This window comes from Spermophilus citellus (assembly GCF_964194105.1).
Source record: "Spermophilus citellus genome assembly, chromosome: 6".
In the NCBI taxonomy this organism is placed as follows: Eukaryota; Metazoa; Chordata; class Mammalia; order Rodentia; family Sciuridae; genus Spermophilus; species Spermophilus citellus.
Window position 1 is genome coordinate 8863384 of NC_138187.1, and position 12333 is coordinate 8875716.

At 44.7% G+C, this 12333-nt stretch overlaps 1 protein-coding gene across 8 annotated transcripts in view; it reads right to left on the minus strand.

Moving 5' to 3' along the window:
• The window catches only part of FAM234A (family with sequence similarity 234 member A), a 32364-nt gene that overhangs the window by 4868 nt on the left and 15163 nt on the right, over positions 1-12333 (minus strand). For 5 of the 8 annotated variants that reach the window (XM_081297608.1, XM_081297610.1, XM_081297611.1 and 2 more), the window contains exons 2-3: positions 2526-2825; positions 188-304 (exon numbers count right to left, since the gene is read on the minus strand). In XM_081297608.1, the coding sequence (XP_081153734.1) occupies positions 188-304; positions 2526-2793 (385 nt within the window). In that variant the 5' untranslated portion in view covers positions 2794-2825. Of the gene's footprint in view, positions 1-187; positions 305-2525; positions 2826-5863; positions 6044-12333 lie in introns of all 8 variants that reach the window. The other 3 variants (XM_081297612.1, XM_081297614.1, XM_081297609.1) reach the window with 2 other exon arrangements.

Below are 12333 nucleotides of genomic sequence, written 5' to 3' on the forward strand. Positions count from 1 at the left end.
AAGTGGGTGATAGGGCTGAGCCTGCCTCCTTTCCTCTTCCCACTCCTGGAAGGAAGGAAGAGGGATGGGATGGTTTCCAGAATCCCACCACTTGCCTCCCCAAACACCACAAAAGTGAGAATGTGACCCAGAACAAAGACCCCTCTCCCTGTAGGGAGCCCCTCCTTCTCAGATAAAACCAAAATACCTTCGTCAGCGCAGGATTGGTTGGAATTGTCAGTGCTGTTGGTATTTTTATAAAGAAAGACAACATCTTGGATCCTGTCCCTGTTTATGTCTTCCATGGCCAGAAAGTCATAGGTAACTGAAAAAGAAGCCACGGACCGTGTTCCACAGGCCATGCCTGTCTGCAGAAAGGTCAAGTCTAACATGACCCACTGCTCTGCTCTGCCTGCTACTGTGAGCAGGTTTTCCCCCACACTGAAAAAAGCAGCAATTCTTCAGGAATGTGACAGGCCAGGCAGATCCTAGCAGGTGTTGACATAGGCAGGATGCTCAGGCAGTACAAACAGGTGCTTTAAATGCTTGGGTTTGAGAGGGATCTTCCCGGACTAGTTTAGGATCCAGACAGCTGCACTCCGTCCACATACAGGCCTACTGCTTCCTTTTATTCAAGTACTCAAACGATACACTCTGTCTTAAAATCAAACAGCAGAAGAATGACAATGGGCCCTTAGCTTACACAAAAGCTCAAAACGAATCAGTCCAAAACAGAGCTAAAACTATAAAGTGCTTTACACAGGGAAGTCTACATGGCATTGGATTTAGGAATGATTTTTTAGACATGATGCCCAAAGCACAGGCAACAGAACAAAAAGTTGATGAGACTTCTTCGAAGTTCAAAGCTTTTGTGCATCTAAGGTCACTATCAATAGATTAAAAAGATGACCCACGGGACAGGAGAAAATATTTGCAAGTCATATGCATATGGCACAAGTGTCCAGATTATAAAGACTCCCATGGCCCAATAACAGAACAAACAACGCAGTGAAAAATGGGCAAAGGACCCTAAGAAGATACACACGTGGCCCCTCGGCACATGAAGAGACAGGCCACATCACTAGTCATCAGGGAACTGCAAGGCAAGACCATAAAGAGGCTACTTCAGACCCACTGGTGTGGCTGGCATGAAGGAAAGGCAGGAGGACTGCTGCCACACTGGGGGGCTCCACGGTGGGAGCCCAGGGTGCTGCCGCCAGGAGGAAGGCCAATCAGCCTCTCGGAACATGAGCTGGAAGTGTGCTCAGGCGACCTGTGGTGCTAGTTTTTTTGTTTGTTTTGTGATACAAAGGGTGGAGGCCAGGGGTGCTCAACAACTACTTCATCCTCAGTCCTGTGTTTTGTTTTTGAGACACACCCAGCATCTAATGGCTTCTACCTCAGCAATTTGAGTTTTGTTTAACATCCCCAAATCCATTACTGTAATATACCATATGGATAGTATGAAGGGAGTACCACATAACCACCTCAGAGACAGAGAAGGCCAGCACACAGCCACACCCTCCATCCTAGGGACTCGGGAGGCTGATCACAAGTTGGAGGCCAGCCTTGATAACTTACCAAGACCCTATCTCAAAATAAAAATAAAAAGGGCTGGGGTGCAGCTCAGTGGTAGAGCACCCTGGATTCAGTCCCTAGCATGTCATGTGAAGTGATAGCTGTCACACTTGAGGCATATGAAACACCTGGAAAAAGTGACTTTACAGAAACAAAAAGCCTAGCAGGCACAAGAACCAACCTATCCTCCTTCCTTCCTTCCTAGGACCAGGAGAAGGGGATGAGAAGGGGACGAGGCGGCGGGGGGGGGGGGGGGGGGGCAGTGGTCCTGGAACCTGGGCAAGTGACAGTAAGTGAGGCTTCATTGAGAAATTCTCTTTATCCCCCCAAAGAAGTCAAGTATGCAAAGCAGCACTGAGGTCACTGCCTCTCCCACCCACTGCCAGGACAACTGTGCATGCTGTCCCGAGAGGAGGAAACCAATTCAACAGGCACACTTCACTCTGGCTAGAGCAGAATAAGCCTGTATGACACCACCCGCTGCATATCTCCCATGTTTCATGACACCTGAGTCTTTCTGCCAGTTGTATGTTTTATAGAAAAAAATATGAAAAAGAAAGTAACCAAGCCAGTTGCGGTAGCCACATGACATGACTGTCACCCTAGGGACTAGGAAAGCTGAGTGGGAGGATTCCAAGTTCAAGGTCTGCCTGGGCAACTTAGTGATTCCCTGTCTCAAAATGAAAAATAAAAAGGTCTGAGGATGTGAGGTCATTGGCTCACGTCCTCATGTTGGTTAAGCACCCCTGGCTCAATCCCTAGTACCAGAAAAGAATAAAGGAAAACAGAAGAAAAGTAGCTGCGAGCTGTGTGTGCCTGTCCACCCAACCGAAGAAGTGCTTCTGGTTTCACTGAGGCTGCTCTGGAGCACCCTAAAACCCCTGTGGAGGTGTGGTTTTCAAGTGGGGCACAGAACTGGCAGACGCTTGGTTGACTCACTGTCAAAGACCACAGTCCTGCCCCCTCACCTGCTGCGTTGTAATCAATCCTCCACATTCGCTGGGACTCTGGTCGGTCTGGACACGGGATGATAAATGAAACAACAAACACCACGAAAAGGCAGGTAAACAACGACAGGAAGAACGCCACAGTGCGGCAGCGAGACAGCCGGGTCTGTGGAGGTGTGCTTTTCAAGTTATCTTCATTCTTCAACCTGTTCCCCAGATTTTCCTGTGATTTTCTGTCTTCATTCTTCAAGGGGTGGATTTCGGCTTCTAAATCCTTGTTGTCCATCATTCTGTCACATCCCAAAGCTTAGCTCCTGGTCACTGTATCAGTAAAACAGGAGCAGTTAAGGCCAGCAGCCAGCAGCTGCAGCTCCCCGCACATGCGCAGCATCCAGTCTTCCAGCAGTCTGCTGCAGCTGCCGCTGTCGACCTCAGCCCCAGAAATACAGCTTCCTGAGCACTCAGGGTGTCGGCCTGAACAGATTCCACCCAGCAGGCCTCCAGTCAATCTGGAAGGCACACGGGTGTGCACAGCAGGCAGGAAGGGCACTCTCACACTGGGGCTTCCTGCCTGCTGCTCCAGGGCTTGGCCAAGCTCCTGCCCTTCCATGGGCACAGATGGGAGAGGCTGCTGGAACAACGTTCTCACACGTGGACACCCTTGGGCACACAGACTCCAAGTTCAAGGAATCTCAAATGAAGATGGGCTGTGGCATCTCAGCCTTGCCCCATCGTGTGACCTGGGACCATGATTGGATTGGTCTGCAATTCAGTGCCCTTATCTGTAAAAGGGACATAATATCTACTTAGGAGACTAGAAGACTATTTTAAGGATTAAATCATTGTGCATGTAATGCACTAATAACAATAGTAAGCACTCAAACACTAGCTCCTTGTTACAGCAGTAAGACAAAGTGTGTATCAGCAGAAGTGAGGCACAGAACGAAAATGGACAGGGGCAGGGAAAGCCAGACTCGGAGTGACAGCCTCTGAGTCCCAGCTGCGGAGGGAGGTGGAAGGTCTCTGATGGCCCAGTCCCCTCCTGCTGCTGGTTGATGGTGGGTGTGGTAGGGATACCTGGAGTGGCCATCTCAGAAACCCAAATGGAAAACATACTTGAAGATGGGAAAGCTGAAGTCCAGAAAGAGTGGGGCACTGTGAAATCTGAAAACCACCTCTGCAGCCCTGAGTTGTTTGTGCTGTAGGATGTGAAACAGAAACAGGCTTATGCCTTGCTGCAGCAAGAGATCTGTAATCCTGGTCCTTTTCAAACAGCCAAGCTGGTGCCCTAACTAATACAAATTACATGGAGAGGATGGCAGGGATCACAGGATCAGGTGAGTTAAAGCCTTCATCTACCCAAATAGGAAGCCAGCAGTTCAAGCTGGAAGGGCAGCAGACAGAGGGCCCCCAGAAGACTGCTACTGAGGGATGGGTCTGGATGGACCAGACAAGAGACTGTTCTTTTCTGTTTTGAATTTTTCGCTTTTTGACTTTCATTGTTTTTCTTTATTTAATAAAAATAATTCATTGAAAATCCTGTGCACATACCCACTAAAATGGTTTTTATTTAAAAAATTTAAAAAAATGTGAGTGAGGATGTGAGAAGTGGAGCTCAAACACTGCTGGTGGGAAAATGGTATAGCCATGTGGGGAAACAGGCTGGCGGTTCCTCAAAAGCTAAGAAGAGGGGCTGGGGTTGTGACTCAGTGGTAGAGCACTCGCCTAGCATGTGCAAGGCCCTGGGTTCGATCCTCAGCACCACATAAAAATAAATAAATAAAATAAAGGTATTGTGTCCAAATACAGTAAAAAAATTAAAAAATTAAAAAAAAAAAAAGCTAAGAAGAGCCGGGCATGGTGGTCATGCCTGTAATCACTGTGTTCAGGAGACTGAGGCAGAAGGATCACAAATTGGAGGGCAGCCAGCAACTTAGTGAGACCCTGTCTCAAGATGAAAAATAAATAAATAAATAAAGGGCTGCTCAGTGGTTAGTTAAGTGCCCAGGTACAAAAATAAATAAATAAATAAAATAAAATAAAATAAAAATAAAGTTAAGCAGAGTTACATGCTATCCAGCAATTCTACTTCTATATACCAACAATAATTTAAGGCAAAGACTAAAACACTTATAAATAAATGTTCATTGCTTCATTATTCACCATAGCCAAAAGGGAGAAACACCTCAATGTTCATCAACAAATAAGTGGAGGAACAAATTGGTCCGTCCTTACAGGGCCGCCTCTAAGGTGAGGCTGAGGGGAGTGAGCCTCCAAGGCTACACCCCCTGGTACAACTCAGACACCCGTGTCCACGTTTGTCTGACGCTGTGTGCATGAAACACAGGACAGGCACATCTACAGGACATTAAGTAGGTCAGAGACATGGGGAAGAACCACTCAGGAGTGGGATTCCCTTCTGGATGACAGAAGAGTGGCGATGGTTACAAAATACCACAGATGCACCAAATGTCACTGGTGGAAAATCTTATGTCATGTGTGTCTGAGCACAACTGAAAACACAAACCTGTGTGCCCTCTCCTCAGTGCTGAGGCATGAGTTGAGTTTTAATATCTTGGAGATCAGGAAATGTGTGGCTACACAGGTAATGAATTGGACGCAAGGGAAATCAAACAATGAGTCATGAGGGGGACTCATTAAGCATGGGAAGGTGTGGCAGGAGCTTTGTAGAAAACGCAGCTGGATGGGGCTGGGGATGTGGCTCAAGCGGTAGCGCGCTCGCCTGGCGTGCGTGCAACCCGGGTTCGATCCTCAGCACCACATACCAACAAAGATGTTGTGTCCGCCAAGAACTAAAAAATAAATATTAAAAAAAAAAAAAAAAGAAAACGCAGCTGGGGTGGGGAGGGGGTAGCCAGGGGCCTGGACTGCAGTGGCTTGACAGCAGGACCAGGGGGCGAGGCACCAGTGCCAGGAGAGACCTCTGCTCTGTAAACATAGCTCTACGCCCCAGGTTCCCAGAAGGGACACTTGAAATGTTTCAGAAGTTCTTTTAGCAATGCTAAAATTCTAGATTTCTGTCTTTAAGGCATTCTTAAGGTCTAACCCTTTGGGAAGGAAACCTTAGTTCTCTAAGCTGTGGCTGCCCTCATTACCAGAAGCCAGAGCACCTTCCGGGCACTGCAAGCACCCTTAAGCCTCAAGCACTATGCAAGAATGAGGGGTGCTGCTCTCTCTCTCTGCTTCCTGATCATCATATGAGTTGTTTCCCTCTGCCACACTCTTCCACCATGATATCCTGGCTCACTTTGAGCCCTGAGGAATGGAGCCAGCATTCTATGGATTAAGACCTCTGAAACCTGTGCCAAGGTGCCCCCACAATGCCACAGAGAACTCACAGAGAAGCTGCATCCTTTTGAGGGAAATGCAGGAACACTTGACCTCTGTTGGGGTGCGCTGTGAACCATCAGCTCCAAGAAGTTCACGTATTCAACATTAGATCAGTGATGTCACATCTTTGTACAGTCGGGTTTTTACTGATGTAAAGAGTGAGCCTCGTACAAAAATCAGTAATGATTCTGGAAATAAGTGTGATTATGTCCAACCCGATTGGAAGGTTTCAGAAGGTGTGTGATGGCTAAGAGGTACACGCATTTTGTTAGTTAAGAAATTTATTTAACAATTAAATACAAATTATTTTTCTTCCAGTGTATGTGAATTTTTTCAAACAGCTACCAACTTAGGGCATAAATACTTATTATTTGGACCTAACAACTTAAAACATTGTTTTGTATTTCTTTTGGTCTAAGGGTACTGTGAAAAACTAGATAAAACTAGATACTAGAGCTACCATGAACCTAGAAAGTTTGGGAACCTTTAACAGAATAAATTTTTTTTTTTAAAGAGAGAGTGAGAGAGGAGAGAGAGAGAGAGAGAGAGAATTTTTAATATTTATTTTTAGTTCTCGGCGGACACAACATCTTTGTTGGTATGTGGTGCTGAGGATCGAACCCAGGCCGCACGCATGCCAGGTGAGCGCGCTACCGCTTGAGCCACATCCCCAGCCCAACAGAATAAATTTTTACAGTGAAACTGTTAGTTTGAAGGCTCTGTAACCTTTACATGTTTTAAATGTGGTCAACTGCCCTTCAAAAATATGACACCAGGGCTGGGGATGTGGCTCAAGCAGTAGCGCGCTCGCCTGGCGTGCGTGCGGCCCGGGTTCGATCCTCAGCACCACATACCAACAAAGATGTTGTGTCCGCCGAGAACTAAAAAATAAATATTAAAAATTCTCTCTCTCTCTCTCTCCTCTCTCACTCTCTCTTTAAAAAAAAAAATATGACACCAGAGGGGTTAAATTAAAAGAGACACCGTGGGGCTGGGGATGTGGCTCAAGTGGTAGTGTGTTCGCCTGGCATGTGTGCGGCCCGGGTTCGATCCTCAGCACCACATACAAAGATGTTGTGTCTGCCGAAAACTAAAAAAATAAATATTAAAATTCTCTCTCTCTTGCTCTCTCTCTCTCTCAAAAATAAAAAAAAAAAAAGAGACACCGTGACCCATGCATTGTGCCAAGTTTGATTTTTTAAGTGATACAAAAAAAAGTTAAAAAGTATCTCTAGTCATCTTGGGCTTTGAATCCTAAAGGCAGAAACTATTTTACTTCACCCCCAAGTCCCAGATTGGCTACAGAGTTCAGTAAATGCATGCTGACAAAATGAAAACAACCCTTTTCCCAAGGATTGCTAAGGCAAGGTTGAAAATAATGTCAGGCTATAGTCAAACTACACAGGTTGCCAGATAAAATAGAGAATGCTCAGTTGAGTTTAAATTTCATAACCCAAACTCAGAAAGTCAAGGTTCATATATTTTCTCCATGTGTGGAAGCTAGAGAGAAACAAGGAAAAAAGCAGGATCTCATAAAAATAGAAGGAAGACCAGTAGAGTAGAGAAAGGGGATCAGAGGGAGGAAGATGTGGAGGGAAATAGGAGGTACGGGGGAATGAAATGGACCAAATTATATCATTATATTGTGTGCATGTATGAATGTGTAACAATGAATTCCATTATTATGGATAATTATAATGCATCACTAAAAATATTACCAAAAATTTAAATTTCAGATAAACAAGGAGTAATTATTTTAAAGTAACTATTTCTAAATTTTACATGCGATGTACCTCTACTATAAAAAATTGTTTCTTGAGATGAAAATTGCACCTGAGTGTCAAGAAGAACCTAAGGAAACAGGACCACCAAGGGCAGTGTGGTATCCTGAGTGGGATCCTGGGACAGGAAGAGGACATTAAGGAAAAACTGAAGACATCTAAGTAAGGATTTTTACAAATAACATTGTATCACTATCATTTTAATAATTGTGACAAATATGCCATACTAATGTAAGATGTTAATAATAGGGGAAATTGGGATAAATAAGAACTATCCATATAATTCTGTAAATCCAAAACTGTTTCAAAATTAAAAGTTTATTAAAATTTAATTCTTTATTAAGATTTATTAATATTGTTAGCTCTGGCAACCCTGACACTCTTACTTTCAAACAATAGTTAATCATACAGTATGAATACTTAAAAAAAAAAAAAAAAAAAGAATGAGGAGTGCTGCTCAAAAGGACCTGGGAGTCTAAAAAAAGGCCCATCCACTCCCCAGTACACACTTCCCAGGCCTATCTGGGCCTGGGGCCACTGGAATCTGTGTTGAATAGCAGCACCTGACCAGCTACCAGCTCAGCTGGTCACTAGGCCTGGGCAGCAGACCTGTGTCTTCATCAGCCCATGTAGATCTAGGAATTGTGAAGCCATGGACAGTGCATCTCCCTCAGGTCCTGCCACAACTGTGGTCCCCAGCCTCAGCTGCCGTAATCCTACTGCAGCATCCCAGACCAAATAATCAGCTCCTCTGGATGGGGATCCAAGGCAGGAGTGCTGCTGATGCTCTCCTGGTGATTCCCAGGTGCAGCCAAGCGGAGAAGTACTGGCTGAGCATCTGCTCTGATCTGTGCACCCCACCTGAGCATCAGAGGAAGACCAGATTTCTCCTGCCCCTGAAGAGGACCTCTCTCTCCACTGCAAGCCTGGAGAAGAGCAGCAGAGGGAGGGCGCCCTCCTTTGAATCAAGCCATCTGAGACTGTCCTGAGTTTCCTGCTTTGGAACTCTCAGCCACTTTAGTTAACGTAAGCACAGACTCAAGCTCATAAAGCAAACTGCTCTTTTTCCCTAACCGTTTCTCTAATCCCCAAGCCATTTGGATACCTAAAATTAAGACCACACGATAGTGCGCAAAATATGATTATGAAGGTAGCGGGATGTTTAATTTTAAAATACCAATGTTAAAGACATATGATACACATTCCGAAAGGTGTAAAAGGTGACTCTCAAGGGCAGAAACAGGCCACTGGTTTCCAACTGCCCCTCCCAGAAAGCCCGTGCACTGGCAAGTCTGAGCAGACATGTGACCAGCACAGCTCAGTTACAAAGGCGACCTCCAGGAATGAGAGGAAAGATAAACTCTTTAACTGACTGCATGATTGACCATGTGAAATCAGACCAAATGGGATAGCACAGGCGGGAACGGGGGTGGGGGGGTGGGGGAGGACCTGACACTTTCTCAGCTACCAGGCTTTGATTTAGAGAACCTGTGAAAGAACACTACCCCGAGGCGCCCAACTCTGCTGTGACTTGGAGCAGGTCGAAACCCTCTACTCACAAGCAGCACAATGGGGAAGTAGGGTAACTGGCCCCTTGTGAGAGCCTGTTGGCCAGTGCCCTTGTGCAACTAGTGAGCAAGGCAGAGTAAGTGACGGGAACAAATAACTTGTCTTAAATAAGATACCGTACTTTGCTGTCAGTTGAATCATACAAATGTGCACGTATTCACTGATCCTCTGATGTAGGAGGAAGTCCTCTGAGTGTGGCCCACAGACCAGAGCTCTGGGCTCCTCCTACACAACTCTGCAACTTAAAGTAGAGGGAGAACTTGGGGACCCAAGTGTAGAATCTTGGATTTATAAGAAACTTTTTCAGTCTTTTATAGTTGTCTTATTCATATCGAATTAGATTTGGGGGGGTACCAGGTATTGAACTTAGGGACACTCAACAACTCAGCCACACCCCCAGCTCAATTTTTGTATTTTATTAGACAGGGTCTCAATGAGTTGCTTAGCACCTCGCTGTTGCTGAGGCTGGCCTTAAACTCACGATCCTCCAGTCTCAGCCTCCCCAGCTGCTGGAATTACCAGCATGCGCCACCTTGCCTGGCCTCGATTTAGATTACAGTGTTTGCTGACCTATACCTTTACAAGTCTTCCTAAAGAATTCAAGTAGTTTTTATAAAACTACTAATCCATTTGCACTCTGCCATCAGTTTATAGAAGAATTATGCTACATCCTATTACAGTTAACAGGCAAGACCAAGGTAAGCACAGCTGACTCTTGGAAAGTAGATGATTGTACGGTCAATGGCAGGAGGACTTTGTAGGCTGACCAAGAGTCCAATGCCCATGTTGACCACTAGCATGCAGGTCTGGGGCCTTCTGACCACTGGTGAGTCAACTCCTTGATAATCATTTAAAAGAGAAACGACTATATACATTTTTCTCAGTGATCATTTATTCACTCTTAACATTTTTAGATAGTAAAAAATTTAAATTAAAAATGACTGAGGGGGCTGGGGATATAGCTCAGTTGGCAGAGTGCTTGCCTTGCATGCACAAGGCCATTGGTTCAATCCCCAGCACCATAAAAAAAAAAAAAAAAAAAAAGGTGAGGGCTGGTGTGTAGCTCAGAGGTAGGTATGCTTAGCATGCTGGAGGTCCTGCATGCTAACCCCACCCCAACAATAAAAACCAGGGAGAGTCTCCAAAGTCACTGCTTCTGTTCTGATAAGCATAGAAATCTTCAGCAGGATCCCTATGGTCCACCAGTGGACCATAGGGATCCTGCTGAAGATTTCAAAAATTCACAGTACTGGTCTAGATGTGGAAACTTCACTTGGGCACAGCCTTTTTTATCTTTTTTTTTTTGGTACCAGGGATTGAACTCAGGGGCCCTTTACCATTGAGCCACATCCTCAGTCCTTTTTTACATTTATTTAGAGACAGGGGTCTCACTGAGTTGCTTAGGGCCTTGCTAAATTGCTGAGGCTGGCTTTGAACTCATGATCCTCCTACTTCAGCCTCCCAAGCTGCTGGGATTACAGGTATGTGCCACCATGTCAGCCTTTTTAATGTTTTTGGTACCAGGGATTGAATCCAGGGGCACTTAACCACTCAGCTCCATCTACAGTCCTTTTAATTTTTTGAGATAGAGTCTTGCTAAGTTGCTGAGGGCCTTGGTAAGTTGCTGAGGCTGGTCTTGAATTTTCGCAGTCCTCCTGCCTCAGCCTCCTGTGATGTTGGGATTACTAGAGTATGGGCCACCGTACTCCACCTTGCAAACAAAGTAAGGAGTTAGCCCAGAAGCTTCATCACGGTTGTTAAGGACATCTGAAAGACTCTCAATACCCAGGTTCTTATTAACAGTTGCAGCCATGTAGGCTGGGGTTGTGGCTCAGCAGTAGAGCGCTTGCCTAGCATGTGTGAGGTCCTGGGTTCGATCCTCAACACTACATAAAAATAAAGGTATTGTGGGGCTGGGGATGTGGCTCAAGCGGTAGCGCGCTCGCCTAGCATGCGTGCGTCCTGGGTTCGATCCTCAGCACCACATACAAACAACGATGTTGTGTCTGTTGAGAACTAAAAAATAAATAAAGATTAAAAAATAAATAAATAAAGGTATTGTGTCCACCTAAAACTAAAAAAAAAAAAAAAAAAAAAAAAATGTGCAGCTGTGTGACAAGCAGCTTTCTGAGAAAATCAGCTGAGATGCATCAAACTCTGAAAGAGGCTCTGAAGAGCACACAAAGAGATGATTATACATGGCAGTGTGACATTTTCCTTCTCAGAATTGTAAAACTAGTGCTTCACACATCCATGGACAGTGGCTAACAGCAAGAGCTCAGATTTGTCGCTCTGAGTCACTTTTTAAAAATGCTCTGATGCTTCAGCATTGCTATGCTCATTTTTACATGTTCCTTATTTGCAGTTCCTCCAATAGTTTTAACTTTCAAAATGGTGAAGGCATTCTGCACCCGCTGTCTGACAGGGTCACAGTGTGGGGGATGCTGTGGTAGGGCCGCACCATCTGGAAACCGGAACCACAGGGAATGTTAAGTGTTTTGTTTATGATACTCCTGATATGGATAATAGGCAGGGCATATGTCGTTCAATAATAAAAGCACATGTTGCCTGAGATTACAGGAAAATTCTCAGAATGAGACTAAGGATATAATTAAGACATGCCCCAAGGTGTGTTTCAGTCTCTCTCAGGATATAAACAATAGTGTTATTCTTCAAGAAATTCACGGGAAAAAGATTGCAAATCAAGGTTCCTAAGAAAAGCTTAATAATTTACACTAAGCACCGTGTTGAGGTACAAAGCCTGCCCTTTAATTAAAGATTACCGAGCTGGGGTTGTAGCTCAGCGGTAGAGTGCTCGCCTTGCATATGCGAGACCCTGGGTTCGGTCCTCAGCACCACATAAAAATATATGAATAAAATAAAGGTATTGTGTCCAACTACAACTAAAAAATAAATATTAAAATAAAAAAAGATTACAAAGACATAAGAATTGGTGTGCTTTGACCAAGGATTAAGGAAACTTTTAAAGAAAGCAGTTAAATAGCTCATATGAAAAAAAAAATTACCTTGGAAATTAAAAATAGAATAATGTAAAATTAATATAAATACATTTTAGAGGTACTTCAGAGTAGTAGGCTTTTGAGTAATAGACTTTCACTATTTTAAGT